This window comes from Mustela lutreola, chromosome 13 (assembly GCF_030435805.1).
Source record: "Mustela lutreola isolate mMusLut2 chromosome 13, mMusLut2.pri, whole genome shotgun sequence".
In the NCBI taxonomy this organism is placed as follows: domain Eukaryota; kingdom Metazoa; phylum Chordata; class Mammalia; order Carnivora; family Mustelidae; genus Mustela; species Mustela lutreola.
Window position 1 is genome coordinate 82,512,941 of NC_081302.1, and position 15,612 is coordinate 82,528,552.

The window sequence follows — 15,612 nt, forward strand, 5'->3', positions numbered from 1 at the left end:
GGAGCAATACCTTCTGTTCTCATTTCCAGCCAGCCTTTCAAATGTGTACCCTGAACATACACAGCAAAGAGAGACGGAGGGAAAAAAAGCAGATCACCAACCTTCTGAATCCCGAGCGCTCCAACTAGACAAATTTCTAAACCAAGGCACAGATAGAAGGAGGAAAAAAAAAATTGAAGAATTCATTCACGAGTAGAATTTCCTTCAAATTGTTAACAGGGATTATCTCTGGGGGGTGGGGAGTGACATCCTGAGATGTTTTGAATTTTGATAATTCTGCGATCATTTAATTTTTGCCAAACAGCATCTATTACTCAGGTAATCAAGAAAACACCAAAGATACATATTCAGAAAGCATTGCCTGGGGTGTGGACTAGGTCTCTGCGGGGAGGTCCCTGCCATTTTGGGTGCTCTGTACACAGGTGATGTGGTCGTGCACTGGGGCAGAGGGTGTTCTTGCTAAGTAGTTGCTAAAAGCTGAGTGCATCCAAAAACTCTCCATCAGTCACACAGGAGCCACCCTCTCACAATTTTCCAGGATCAAAGTGTGGTGACATGTGACATTTGGAAGTGGGATGGGCCCTCGTTGTCCACAAGCTCAGCATCTCCATGTCAAAAGCTCAAGCAAGAGTAAAGTTTCAAAATCATACATTGATCCAAGCAACTTGGATTGTAAGGGTGTTAGATGCAAGTTACAACGCAACAAAGAAATGGAGGAAACGGGAAGTGAGCAGAAGAGGAAACAAAGGGAAAGAGAAATGAGAACGAGAAGAAAGTGTATTAACTGGGAATAAATGTCTGAAATCCTGTTTTTCAAGTGAGGCTGACATAAGAGAAAAAGTATATGTCTTCCTACAATGACATATGATAACCAGAGACATATGAGTTTGAAGGCCAATTCTGCCTCTTGTCCTCTAAGCTATTTTGGGAATTCTCTGACCCTCAGTCTCTTCATCTCTGAGATGGCAACAGTACATGTCTGCTCCACAGGGTTGTTTTGAGGAATAAACAGGAAATATTTATTTATTTATATTTATAATATATATTATATAATTATATATATATATATGTGTGTGTGTGTATATATGTAAAAGTTGTAACCTATAAATCAAGCATAGAGGGGCATTCACCAAATAAATGATACCTTTTTAGATTCTCTACAACCCAACAAATGAACTTTCCCGATTCAAGTATAATAAAGCCTTACTGGGGAACAAAAGGATCTTTAGACTCCAATTTTTTCTGGGTTACTTGCAATGTCAATTTACATCTAAATTATTTTTATAGAATGTCTTTTGAAAAAGGTACATAAAATACAATTTAGCCATAGCTGCTTGAATCAACTACTACATTGTGTTGTAATACAAGGAAGTAGGAAGCCCCCATGTCTATATAGGCGGTTTTGCTCTTGTAGTGCCCCTGACAAGCAGTCAACTCCCATTTGTTGCTCCTGCCACATATCACTGTCTCTGACAATTCACTTCCTCTCTCCATTCCTGAGAAACTAGATGAATATCCAAGCAGACATGGACTTGAAGGAATTGACAGACTCATCTCTTTTGAAAATTAAGGGATACGTGAAGCGTTGGGAAGATCTTCGTGCTTTGCTTATTTTTTGATTCTCGACTGTATTTTGAAGTTTGTGTTGCACATACATGAGGACCGATTTGACCACTGTGTTTTTGCCCACATCGCACTGTGCGTCATTTACATGTCACTATACTTCATAGACTGAGGATTTCATGAAAAATTTTTTGGGGGTTCATTCTATGTTCAAATCATGTATAGAAAAAACAACAGGGGCACCCAGGGGGCTCCGGTCATGATCCCAGGATCCTGGGATTGAACCCCCATCAGGCTCCCTGCTCAGCAGGGAGCCTGCTTCTCCCTCCTGCTCTGCTCCTCCCCCAACTCCTGTGAGCATATGCTTGCTCTCTCTCTCTCAAATAAATAAAAACCTTAAAAAACAATTAAAAAAAAAAAAAAGAAAAGAAAAGACAACAAAGCCAGGCACCAAATGCATCATATTTTGCCTTCATTGTCTGGATATTACTTACTGTTTCTGCTTAGAGTTTATATGTTTTAGTAATAACAACACTAATTTCAGAGTAATTTACGTGAGAGGTTGAGATAAGGCTGCGTGTCCATTACAAGCACAAAATAATACCTAAATGTATTAAACAGGTACTGTGACCTGTATAGTCTCCTGGGAATTATTATATAGAGACTGATTATTTGGGGGAATTTAGTTTAAAATATATTTTCTCTAAAAAAATAAAAAAATAAATAAATAAAATAAAATATATTTTCTCTACAGTACCTGTTATTTTTTAAAAACATAATATCAAAATAACGACCTAATATTATTTTTAAGCTTTTAAAAAATGCTTGCAGTTCATGATAGTCTAAGAAATTTATGAAGTGATCATTCTGGATGTAGAGAAGATATATTTCCAAGGAATTACATGACAGCACACTGTCCATAGCGGCAACCTCGTTTAGAGCGACTGTCGTGTTTCTAAAGCGCCATCAACACAGAGATGCTGTAATTATTTGAAATCCAGGCTGTAATGTAAACAGCATATAAACATTAAATTACCCTCAATATAAATGTCTACTTTGATGTTTTTATTTCATTCAATAAAACTAGGTGGTTAAGATGCCTTGAAATCTTCCTCCATAAAGTTCAGTAAAGAGCTACCAAGAGCAAAAGAGGAAAGGCTGAACAGCTCCAAGAGCCCGGCTGCGCCACTGCCTCCTGGCCAGGGCAGCGCTGGTGCGCATGCGCCGAAATCGTGCCTCTGTAAACTCGGGTCCACCCCCAGTGGCCGAAGGGCTGTGCTTTCTGGTCCCTTTCCTTTCTATCACTTTTTATACTGAAAAACTACTAGTACACACAAGATTTTAATAAACAAACAGTACGCCTTCCTTCCCATCCCTGGTCTCTTCACTTCCTATTCCTTCCACAGAGGCAAACATTGCTACCAGGTTTTGGGAAACCCTCACAGAAATATCCTAATTCCGTGTGTGTGTCTTTCTTTTCTTTCTTTCTTTCTTTCTTTCTTTCTTTCTTTCTTTCTTTCTTTCTTTCTTTCTTTCTTTCTTTCTTTCTTTCCTTTTTAAGACTTTATTTATTTACTTGAGAGAGAATGGGAGAGAGAGAGAGCATGAGAGCGGGGAGGTCCGAGGAAGAAGCAGACTCCCCCCTGAGCAGGAAGGCAGTTACTTGAGCAAGTATTCCCCACCCAGTGCATCTTGGAGAGTGCTACCGATCAGCACAGACAGAGCACGCCATTGTGTGGTTACAGCTGAATTTGTTCTACGGAGCCTGGTCATCACTGCATCCCAAGAGCAGGAGGCAGGGGGCAACCACAGATGTCTGTTGAAGTAAGTTGGCATTGATCACGTGGTCTGATCCTGCATCTAATGAAAACAGTATGGAATATTTTGGGTTTCCCCCCCATTATTTTTGCATATAAAGGAGGCAATTTCCCCAGGCAAATGATTTCCCATAGCAGGCTAGTATACTACCATTGGGAATAAAAGAAATGGTAGAAATGGATTTTTGGTGAGATCAAACAAAGAGTACTTAAAGAAGAGAGTTAGCTGGCCATGCTCACTGTGGTTAGGTTTACCTCATTTCTGACCAAACTTCACAGGCTCCTGTGAGCTATTTTCTCAATTAGGCCCCAGCCTTGGGCCTTGTCCTCAAGAACCCAGTTGTCCAAGAATCCTGTGTAGTTGGTTAAGCCAGAATCCCCCACCGTCCTATCTGCTCACCCTCAATCTCTGATCCGATTTCCTCCTGCCCCTCTATCCTCTGATCCCACTGGCCTGCCTTCAGTAAGAATCCTGTTAGGTCCGTTTTAGCTAGAACCCCCCCTGCCCCAATGTTTCCTCTTAGGAATTTTCCATCCACTGCCCCCCACTCCACTCCTTGGCTAAAATCCCCACTTCTCCATGTTGTATTTGGAATTGAGCCCAGTTCTATACTGAGGCCTCTCTTCCCCCAATGCAATAGTCCCTGAGTGAAATCTGTTTTTTACCGCTTTCACCTCTGTCCCACTCTGGTTCTCTGACACTTTCCAGGTTACGCACACTACAGCTCTCCCTCTCATCATTTCGTCAGAAGGACTGGACACGTGGCTTTGGTGAGGGAGCATACATGGGAGGAGTCTGAGATGGGAATGGGGGTGTTAGGCAGCCCTTGGCCTGGGCGTCACACTTAGAAATGGGTTTTGTTTTTATGCAGTGTGGTCTGCCATTAATATCAATTGTAGAGATGCATTTAGGCTTTAAAATAATCCTGGAGTCTTTGTTTTTGAAATTATGACCTGGTACCTTAAAACCTTAAAAGAAATACCTGCAACTTCCCTGAATTCCTAAAGAAGCCTTTCTATTAATAAGCTTCAAGGGGTAAACATATACACATGAGTAAAATAATAACCCAATTTTTTTTTTTAAGCATTGCCATAGGATTCCAAGTGATTTCCCAAAATCCTACAATAAGCAAACAATCCCCAATATCCAACGCCTCCCTCCGTCACTCTTTCCCTAAAGCCTATCAGGGCACCTGGTACTTATAAAGATTCTTTGCTTGACCAAACTTCAGCCAGGCTTCTTAACCTTCTTCCAGACCCACACATGTACTTCCTTATAAAATCCAGCTTTAGCAAGTGCTCTGCTAATTCAGCTTAACCAGAACTACCCACCCTAATATCTGCTCGGGTTCCCCACGCTCCACTTGAAGTCTCATGGAGCTTTGCAGTCCAATCACCCTGGTTTGTCTTCAGCAAAGAATTATTAGGTTGGCTTCAGCCAGGACCCCTCTAAGCCCTAAGTAATTTTTCACCCACTGACCCCTGCTCCCTGACTCTAAATTCCCATGAGCTCATGTATCGGGATGGAGGCCAGTGGTTTCCCCCACCATAAAATCCCCTTGCAGTGGTTCCCCTCCCTACCCAGCGACTAAAGCCTGCCTTGCCATCCTTATCAACAAGTGCCACTGAATATTTTTTCTTTAACAATACATACCAGGCTGGTGAGTAACATATAATGTTTGCCGGCTAAACAAATGGATGAACAAATAGCACTGAAAGCAGTATTTCCTGAAGTTGTTGTTGTTTCCTTATTGGTATCATTATTACGTTATTCCAAGGAACAAAAGCCTATAAAGGTCACACCAGTGTCCCGATTAGTAAGGCCAGATAACTCTTGTGGGCTGGTGGAGGTGCGTAGGGGGTGGGAGATGAGGGTGGGGGTCTATATGGGGTGGGGGTGGAAGCAGTGAGTGGCCTTTCTTATTTGGGTTCCAAGGCAAGAGAGGGCTGTGTCCAGCTGGGCCATTTCCACCCAAGCTGGACACAGCAGTAGCCCTGACACTCTGCCCAATATTTTTTAAGCCACATTTGGTGGCTTTCCAATGGCAAACTGACTCAAAGTAAACAGTCCTCAGATCCCCTTCTCTCTATTCTCCCTCTGCAAATTCAGCACTTAGCAAAAACACAAGCGGATCCCATCTACGTGTTCTAGGAGCCGTTCCCCAGACCACAGGGGAGATCCTCACAGACCATCATTGTCCAGGAAACACATTTGGGGCCCTTGGGTCTAAAGCACTATTTATTTGTACAGCCAATAAGTTATTAACTCTGGTTCTTTGAACTTTAAAAGCTCAAATTTGGACAGAGAAGAAGTTACTTGTGGAGAAAAATCTAGCACAAGCAAATGGAAATGACAAATTAGATTTATGTAGTTGGTGTTTAGAAATCACCTTTTTAATTTCCTTTAATAAAACAACACCAAAGACATAGCCCCCCCCCACAACCAACTTCCAGTTTATGAAAATCTGTAATTGAGTTTTTTAAAGAAAAATTACAAGCTAGAGCTTGCTAATATCTGCCAAACATCGCTGGGCCCGATTAGGTATAATTAAACATAAATAAAGTGAGCAACACTATAATTAAATGGCATAAATGAATCTTTTTCATGCTTGCAAATTATATTAATTTTATATGTGCCCGTGTGACTTTCTTCATAGGGATAAAAACAGCTTACCAAAAAGCAGACATCTTTAAAAATGGGAAACCAGACACTCATCCTTGTGGAGGAAAGTGTGTTGTTGTTTACGAGAATTAACTTCTTCACATTAGCTAAAGTTATCCCAATAATTGGTTAGAAAAGCTGACTTTGAAAACTGTGCCAGAGACTTGAAGACTGTTTCAAGTGGTTCATGCAAAAACTAGTTTCCTGGTTTACTGCTGGGAGGTAATCATGTTAAAAGCACATTGTTGGCATTAATACTCGGTGAGGAGGAGGGGCTGTGGCCGGGCAGATTCTAGACAGTAAGAATTAAAAGGCTAATGTGGTCACTTCAGGGAAACAAAAGTCATCCTCCCCCATGCATTGCAATGCTGTTTATTTTCACCAGCTGAAGGGCTGGCTGTGTAACACTCCTGTGCACATTTGTGGCTCCAAATGCCCAGCGTGTACCAGTCGTGGAGCTATGTAAACAGCACTTATTTTTTGCCTCGAACATAGGAAAAAGACATTATCAATTCTCTTTCTCATAAACTTTCTAAACCTAAACCCTGTATTGAAAGAGAGAGAGAGACTAGCTATGGCTCAGCAGGAGAAAATCCTCAAAACCAAGCCCAGATGGCTCAGTGGTTTGTCCTATATTTTCCCAAAGATACACGAAGCCTACCCATTAAGTTGAATGGCCAAAAAGAACCCGGCTGAGAAGACAGGATGCTTGGGGCTTTCAGGGAAACAACTGGAAACCAAAAGCGCTCATGCCATGAGACAGCTCAGGTGGCAGGGAGGGGACTCAGAGAATGCCACCCGGTGTGAGGAGCCATGGCAATGGTGCCCACGTGGCTGGGCCAAACATGAGTGATGGAGGAAGAGAAGCAGATGGATGTTTGGAAACCAGTGGCCAGGCTAAGGGTGGCATAGCCAAGGAAGGAGAGGAAGGAGCCTGGCCAGGGAGGCAGCTCCTGGAATGTGCAAGCATCAGGTCAAAGGATTTAGATATCTCCCTGTGTTAGAAGTTGGTCCCTAGCCAGAATTTCTGAAGGGAAGTTCATCATTCTAGATCTGCACCGTCCAATACAACAGCCACACCTTCATGTGGCAACACATAAATTTAATTCATTAAAATGCAAAATCTAGTGGTTCAGTGACACAAGCCACCTTTCAAGTATTCAATAACACATTTCAAGTGGCTCGTAACTCCCATCTTGGCCAGCACAGATACAGACCGTTCCATCACTGCAGAAAGTTCTACTGGACAGCACTATACATGAGCAGTATGCAAAATGAGAAAAAAATTATTACCCCATGTGGCTCCAGCACCTTCTCCCAGCACTTACTAATGATGACAATGGATAGATCAACTAACCATCTCTGTGTCTGTTCCTCCATCTATAAAACAGGAGAACTGATACCCCCTACTTAAGACATACGTTAAAAGGACTCCATTATTTAATATACAAATACCACATAGAAACTGGCTTATTATAACAAACATTGGCTAATTATCTATTTTAATTGCACGATATATATTACAAAATAATAGCTGAAGGGATGTTTGAGAGATAGTGCATTTTTGTTAAGAGACATCTTTTAGATTCATATAACCCAAAGTATCTAGGGTAAAAGGTTAAAATAAGGAATCATTTAAAAAATGGCCAATGAAGGGAAGTGTCTCAATTTAAACAAGCAACGATGGTTATTATTGAGCCTGGAGCTTCTGTGCAGACTTCTTACTATCTAACCATTGAAAGGAAGTGAAAAGAGGTCAGAGGAACTGCTGACCACACGTGACAGGTGTGCCAAAGTGTACACTGTCTCCAGGAATGCTATTCCGGGAACCTCCCCCAAACCCAACTACATGTTTGAAATGGCAGAGACCTAACAATGGGAAAGTAAGCCCAGACACCTTTAGAAAAAAAATAGAATTGAATGCCTTCCAAAGAAAATAATCATTAGGAGTAATAAAACCACAGATGGAAATTTTAACTCTACCTGCTTACCCAAAGTATTTCCAGGCTTTAGTTTTAAGACACAGATAACATGTTTGTAATGCAAAGAACTTCATGACCCGGCATTTTTTATTTTGGGTTGAGAGACATGATATTAGAAAATGGATAATAAGTTTTAAGTTATGTTTACTATAACAAAACAAGTAACTTAATGATGTTAGAATGAAGGTTATTTGAAAGCTCTCACATCTGATGAAAATGGTTTTTAATAACTCACTTTAAAATATTTACTATTTATTGTGCATTCAAAATTTCAAGCACCACAGGTAACCAAAATTTTAAGCTTCAGTTAAAAAGTAAGGACTCCTGAATTCAGTCATTTCATTATGAATAAACAGGTATCCCTCTTCCAAATTTTATGTTCAGTGCAACAAGTAAAAAGCAATTCAATTATTTATAAATATCTGACTATTTTTTTTTTAAAAGCTTGGTCTTAGGCAAAAAAGTAAACTTTCCTTTAATTTGTAAACCATGGATGTCATAATTAATCAGTTGAATAAATTCTCTAATTTTAAGTGATTTATCTGATTTTAATATATTCAGAACTTAGTTTTTGGGGTTTTTTTTGTTTTTTTATCCTCTGAAAGATACATGTTCTTGCTAAAGACTTAATCAAGGAAGCTTGGAAAGAAGAAACTGCAAATCAGGAATAGATAGTTTAGAAATTTCTAGCCCCAAAGTAATCATTTAATAAAAACTCAAGTTCTTTGCCTTAATTAACTATATATATATATTTTTTTTCATATGTTTAATATGTCCAATCATACCAATGGAGTATATATATATTCCATCGATATATTTGAATTCCTCTGCTCTTTAGGGTATGAGCAAGGCTAAGTTACTAATTTCATTTACTAGGAGCTAAAACCAAGATAAAAGACTTGGCGAAATATTTAATTTATAACATAAACACACACACACACAGAAATTCATTACCTTTTATATGACAATATTTAAGTAGCACTTCTTTTGCCCTCAAAACTCTCTGAGGTTGACTGATTTGTTCGCTCCTTTAGCGGAGGTATTCTCTGTGGCTGTGCCATGTCCACCTTGAGGTGGACACTGCAGGCCATGCAGGAACATGGTATTTATATTTGTAACAGTTGTGCATCCGAGTGGGTCTTACCCTAATTTTTCAGTGACATCATTACCTTGACTTTTATTCTCTTGCATGCAATTTGGCCTAATCATTTTTTTCTAATGAAGAAAATGATAATAAATATTGAAACAGAATTATTAATACATAAAATTAGTAATAAAGTCAGAATTATTCAGATTGTTTCCCTTTGGTTGCTTCCAGTGTCATAGAGGTAAACATCTGTTTCAGTACTTGGGGAAAATTACTACCTAGAGAAAAATAATTCTTCTGGAAATCCACGGAAAAGTGTGAAATAGGAAAACTGTTATCAGATAATCTTAGGTGATGCATTCTTAAAATAAAAATAATATTAGGGACAATAGGATCTTCATCCTATTTTTTAAATAGAAAAGCTTTTTTAAATAAAATTTTTTGATTAAAAAAAAAAGCTTAGCTATAAATACTACCTAATAAAAGATTCTGGAGCTTATAGGACTCTCATCTTCTGACCTGATTCTCCAGAGTCAGGCTATATTCTCTAGATCCAAAGGATGAAGGAGAAGGAGCAGCTTCTTGAAAATGATTTACTTATCTCTCAGAATCTGTTATATATCACTCAGATTTTCACCGAGATTTGTGGAAAGAACTTTTGAGAGGTAGCAACTTCATTGTCTATTTTCCTCTGGGGCATTGTCGCATTTTCCACTATTCTGTTCACTGATCCTAGATCTACAAGTCTGCTCTAAAGAATCCTTTTACACCCAACACCACAAAACCTACCTCTGAAAATGCACCTTACTACAATCAGTAGGAGCTGAAAAACACTGGCTGAGATGCTATAGCTAACACTCAAGGTAACACAGGGTTTGAAGGTCAGCCAATTTCAATCCAAATGGAAAACTCAGGATATTAAATGGCCCCACTTACTGAACACAACCAACAGAGAAAAGCCATCCACCAGGAATTACTTGCAGAATGCAGAATGCTTTGTTTCCTGCTGTTTGTGGATCATTGATGCAAAAATCTAGGAATGACAAGACTCAACTTTAAATAATGGCAGTCTCTAGGAGAAAAGGACTTCTCTTTTAAAAGTCACTTTAAGTAAAAAGAAAAATCTTTTGTTCCTTTTCTAACAGGCAGACTTTGATGCTTTATTTAGAACAAAATGATATATCCATTATCCACAAGTTACACCTTCAAAAGGTCAGAAAATAAAGCAAATGGATGTATAGCTCTGAACACATTCACAAAAAAGAAAGGTCTGAGAATATTCAAGACCCTGAAATATGCCCTCCTAAAACATACCGCTTCTTAACAAATAGTGGGTAAGATGAAAATATTTAAAATGCTCCTGGGAATACCATGTGCCTAGCATGGCGACTAATAATAGTGCTTGCATTGTCAAAAGAATGCATGTAACCCTGGTTTGGAAAGGTACCGCCACCATGGAGTTTGGTTATGAGAGAGGCTACTTCTTGACTAGCAATGGTAATACTTATTTTAAGAGAAGGAAGGTCCAGTAGAAGAAAGTAGCATTAGCATATTCTCTTATCACTGCTTTATTTTTAATTCTTTAGTAGATTCTTATAAATTAATTCAAATACACCTTATTAATCCATTCTTTCGGGGCGCCTGGGTGGCTCAGTGTGTTAAAGCCTCTGCCTTCAGCTCAGGTCATGATCCCAGGGTCCTGGCATCGAGCCCCACATCGGGCTCTCTGCTAGGCAGGGAGCCTGCTTCCTCCTCTCTCTCTCTGCCTACTTGTGATCTCTATCTGTCAAATAAATAAATAAAATCTTAAAAAAAAATTCCATTCTTTCAATGAAATATGATAAACATGAATTACACAAAATAACAAATTCTATTAGAACCTACACCTTTTAGCTCAGTAAGACATAATCAAAGGTATAGTGTAATCTTTGGCTAAAGTAACATAATGAGCCAAGAATCTTCACTAGCAATGAACTAGTGAAGTACATTCTTTTTTAGCCCCCCCACCCCCGCAAAAAAAATGTACTTTAAAAACCCAGATCTAGGGCACCTGGGTGGCTCAGTCTATTAAGTGTCTGTCTTCGGCTCAGCTCATGATCCCAAGGTCCTGGGTCAAGCCCCACATCAGGCTCCCTGCTCAATAACAAACCTCTGCTCCTCCCATCTGCTCGTGCTGTCTCTCCCTCTCACTCCCTCTCTCAAATAAATAAATAAAATCCTAAAAAACAAAAACAAAAACAAAAAAACAAGCACAGATCTGCAACTTCACCACACATTCGATATTTACCTTAGACAACTCCATGCCTGGCCCACATTGCTTGCAGAGAACACAATTTCCAGACCGATCCCTGAATTCTTGTTGTCGACAGTCTCCTGTTTCACAAATCACTTTACATGTCTGAAAAAAAAAGTTTCACAAAACAGTATTTTTAAAGAAAGTTGATTACATTTTTTTGCAAGAAAGGAACAATATCATCAGTATCTATTATTCACTCTATCAATGAATGTTAGCTTAAATTCAGGGTGAGGCCAACTTAATTCGCATTTTAGGAAGAAAAATGACCTTCTGAATAAGTCAGTGGAGCAAATAAATCAATAAGCCTGATTCTCTTCTGTATTTTCTGAATGAGGGCTCCTTTTCTTTCTTTCTTTCTTTCTTTCTTTCTTTCTTTTTTTTTTTTTTAAATTCAGGGCTGTCTTCTTCTGATACTTTTCTGAGAGTCTAAGGTAGAAAATGACTCAGGATCTGTTCTCTTTTCTAAGAAAGAAGCACTGGGTGAACAATCTATTTGTCTGTAGAATGACTGTTACACCAGGGGCACAGGAAATTGTTTCTGATGATTGTAATAATAAGTAATTATTCAGTACAAACTACCTCCATCTTGAAGCAGGAGTACCTATAATGAAGTCCTGCAAACTAACTAAATAATATCAAAGTCTGAACCTCTCCAGCAGGCAGGAGGGAGAAGTCGGTGTGAAATTCAGGAGTAGAAAAAAATCTGGGGCTAAAGGTCTAATAATCTCTTCCTGCCTCTCTTAACTCCCCTTGACAACCATCCTAAGGAGTCTGATTTTATTTACGAGAGGAAGGAGATTCCATTTAGCCACAGAGAGACTGTAATCTCTTTGAGAAAGAAATTCCACTGCCTCCATTCTAGACAGTTCATATGGATGTGGAACAGCCTCAGTTGAAAGAAAGGAAAATTTCCCTCCTCTCTCTGACTCTCTCCCCCTCTCTCCCAGACTCCAATGTGACCCCAACTCCTCTTGCTTTGTCTTTCAAGAAGACTTTAGGTACTGTCTCTAATAATCCAGTAATTCATTTTACGTTTGCAGATAATGATCTTATCTCCAGATTAAATAAATTTCAATTCTGACACCTGCCTAGATCTTTCGAGTTAAGTTTTCAAACATTAAAATTCTCCACCTGTCTTTAATGCTTTTTGGAACCAAAAAGGATATAAATAACCATATAAAAAGAATAGCTCTTTTAAAAACAGATTCTAATTTCTTCACAATCCATGCAAGTCATGGGCTCCAAAAAGAATGTGGTCTCATTAGGGCCTCGGGTGTGTTATGGAGACATCTGCCCATACACCCAAGGGAGCACCATTGTCATGGGGCTCTGAGTAACGCTGTGATTTTTTTACTTCATCTAAATGTAAATAAAATAATCTCAAACAATTGCTATAAATGTCAAGACTGAGCAACAATCTTTTGTTAATGACCTGCAACATCGATAAACTACAATTTAAAAGAAAAATTCAAAAGACGGGATTAGAAATCAAAAATAGTTTCGGTGCTACTAAAATGACCCTTCCACCACATTCTTATGAAAGTAAAGACTTGACTCACCAAATAGACCAGTAGAACTGCGATGGTGCGAAATGCTTTTTCTTGTTCCAGGAGCACTTTTAAAGCCATGGCTCTTATTACACGTATTTATTGTTGAAGAAGTTTTCTAAAAGACAAGAAGGTGTACTTAACCATGATGACGCTGGTCACTGTGTTCTGTACTCACTCAGAAAGTTTACCATTAACCTATATACTAGAGGTCACACTATTTATGTTTTAAAGGAGATCACTTGGTAAAAGAGACATGGACAAGTAATAGGCAAGCCTTTCACAATTTAGGTTAGGAGACTGGAAGCTCTGTATCCCTACACATATGCAAAACTCCTATGGGCTCTGAACTCCTAGGGTACACCTAACTTTATTTTCTTCTTCTCCTTCTTCTTCTTCTTCTTCTTTTTTTTTTTTTTTAAAGATTTTATTTATTTATTTGACAGAGATCACAAGTAGGCAGAGTCAGGCAGAGAGAGAGAGGAGGAAGCAGGCTCCCTGCTGAGCTGAGAGCCCGATGTGGGACTCGATCCAAGGATCCTGGGATCATGACCTGAGCCGAAGGCAGAGGCTTTAACCCAATGAGCCACCCAGGCGCCCCTCCTTCTTCTTTTTTTAAAGATCTTACTTTTTAAAGTAATCTCTACACCCAATGCGGGGTTCAAACTCACAACCCGGAGATCAAGAGTGGCATGCTTTCCCAACTGAGTCAGCCAGATGCCCCTACACATGCCTTTATTTTCTACCCAAGTCTCTATAGAGTGTTCAACCACTCTACCCAGTAGAGAGTTATATTCAAACAGGGACTGTATAAACCTTCCATGTGGATGTGTTTAGTCAGTGCCAAGAGGTCAAGAATGGTGATAAAACAGCAATGAATATGTGCCAAGCACTACGGGCCAGGGATTCTCCAGCTTATTAATGGACTCATTTACCTTCACAAGTAGATATTATCCTTTTCTATCCTTATCTCCATTTTGGAGATGGGGAAACAGACTCAGAGAGGACTGAGCCCCTTTTTCAAAACTAACCATGAGAGACTGTGGACTCTGAGAAACGAACTGACAGTTTTAGAGGGGAGGGAGTTGGGGGGATGGGTGAGCCTGGTCGTCGGTGTTAAGGAGGGCATGGATTGCATGGAACACTGGGTGTGGTGCACTAACAATGAATCTTGGAACACTGAAAAAATAAAACAAAAAAACAAAAAGATACACTAGTAAGAGGCAGAGAAGGATTCACACCGAGGGTGGGTTGGCTCCAGTGTCCCTAAGTCGTATATATCCTGTAACACAATCTGCTCTGTTTCATAAAGACATTACACTTGAGTCTTGGGCCTCCGGCTCCACTAAGAACCAGATACAGCTAATGTCTGGCATTTGTGAGTTCTTCCTCCAGCCAGAACAGTCAAAATAATCTATGAGCAGAAAAATGAGCAATTATTTTAAAACATCTAAAAATTATTTACAAATGATGAACTTGGAGTCATTCACTTTTCAAGAAAAGGTAAACCAAACCTTATCTTTGCGAGAATGACGTAAAATGTGGAAAAAACAGGGTTGTCTTTTTTTTTTTCTTTTCTTTTCAGATCCACACAATGTTCAGAGAAGAGATTAATTTGGGGGAAAAAAATGGGGGAGGGGGAGACTCAGCTGGTGGCTCCATCTACTCGGTAGAGAAACAAGGGTTCAGTTTCTCTTCAAAGTGGAATCTTCCAAAACTAACAGAGACCAAGAGCAGACAATGTGACTACTTAGAAAGAAACCGGAGCAGAGAACCAGAACTGTGGGCCAAAGACCTTAAGAAAAACAATAGCAATTAACAACAAAGGAAGCTCCGCTGTCAGGCTGCTGTCTCTCTGTTGGCCAAGCAGCCAGCCCTGGGGTGAGCCTGAGCACAGTGTGGAGACAGACAACCCCACAAGACTATTGCAGCTGCCTGAATAGCTCCAATTATCTGCACAATGAAAAATCACTCTTATGTTTGTTGAATGAATGACCCATTTTGACTGAATTCAAAAGTTTTTTGGCTTTTCCAGCTCCTTGGTCATAGCTTCTTTTGCATATCTCGAAATGACCCAGCCATTACCCAGACAGCTTCCTGCTTGTGCAGGCACCAGACTGGGATGAGAAGATAAAGTCACATTCCCTGAAAGGTGTGTTTTGGGCTATCTCTTTCTTGACATGGTCCTAATTTTTTAAAATGTGCTGATTTTTTAAAAGAAAAACATAAAATCTGTTGGATTAAGCTAATAGGGAAAAGAGGGTATAAATACCAAAGCATTTACACAAAATATGAGAAAAAAGAGATCGACAGAGTCAGTGCATACCACAATCAAGCATCTAGTTTGGATGGACCATTACACTGGAATTCTGTACTAATTATTGTGAAGGATACACAAATACTGTAGCATCTTCTTGTAAAGGCAATCACTACCATGCACATCAAGTTAGAAGTTATGGCAATATGATTTTGACTTTAGAAGATACACCTGTTTTATGTAAAAAAATAAACAAGTCAAAAACTATCAGCAGTTAGGTTCATATCGGGGAATTCTGGCTGAATTTTTTTCCCCTCTTCTTCCTAAAAGTTCTTTCTAGTGTAAGTACTTCATTAATAATGAAAAAAAAAAATACATGTATAATGTTCTTGGAGCAAAAA

At 39.4% G+C, this 15,612-nt stretch overlaps 1 protein-coding gene across 4 annotated transcripts in view; it reads right to left on the bottom strand.

Annotated features, from left to right (window-relative positions):
• Positions 1-15,612, bottom strand: part of TNFRSF19 (TNF receptor superfamily member 19) — a 90,748-nt gene that overhangs the window by 57,298 nt on the left and 17,838 nt on the right. For all 4 annotated transcript variants that reach the window (XM_059144107.1, XM_059144108.1, XM_059144106.1 and 1 more), the window contains 2 exons: positions 12,967-13,072; positions 11,399-11,509 (listed from right to left, as the gene is read on the bottom strand). In XM_059144107.1, the coding sequence (XP_059000090.1) occupies positions 11,399-11,509; positions 12,967-13,035 (180 nt within the window). In that variant the 5' untranslated portion in view covers positions 13,036-13,072. The remainder of the gene's footprint in view (positions 1-11,398; positions 11,510-12,966; positions 13,073-15,612) is intronic.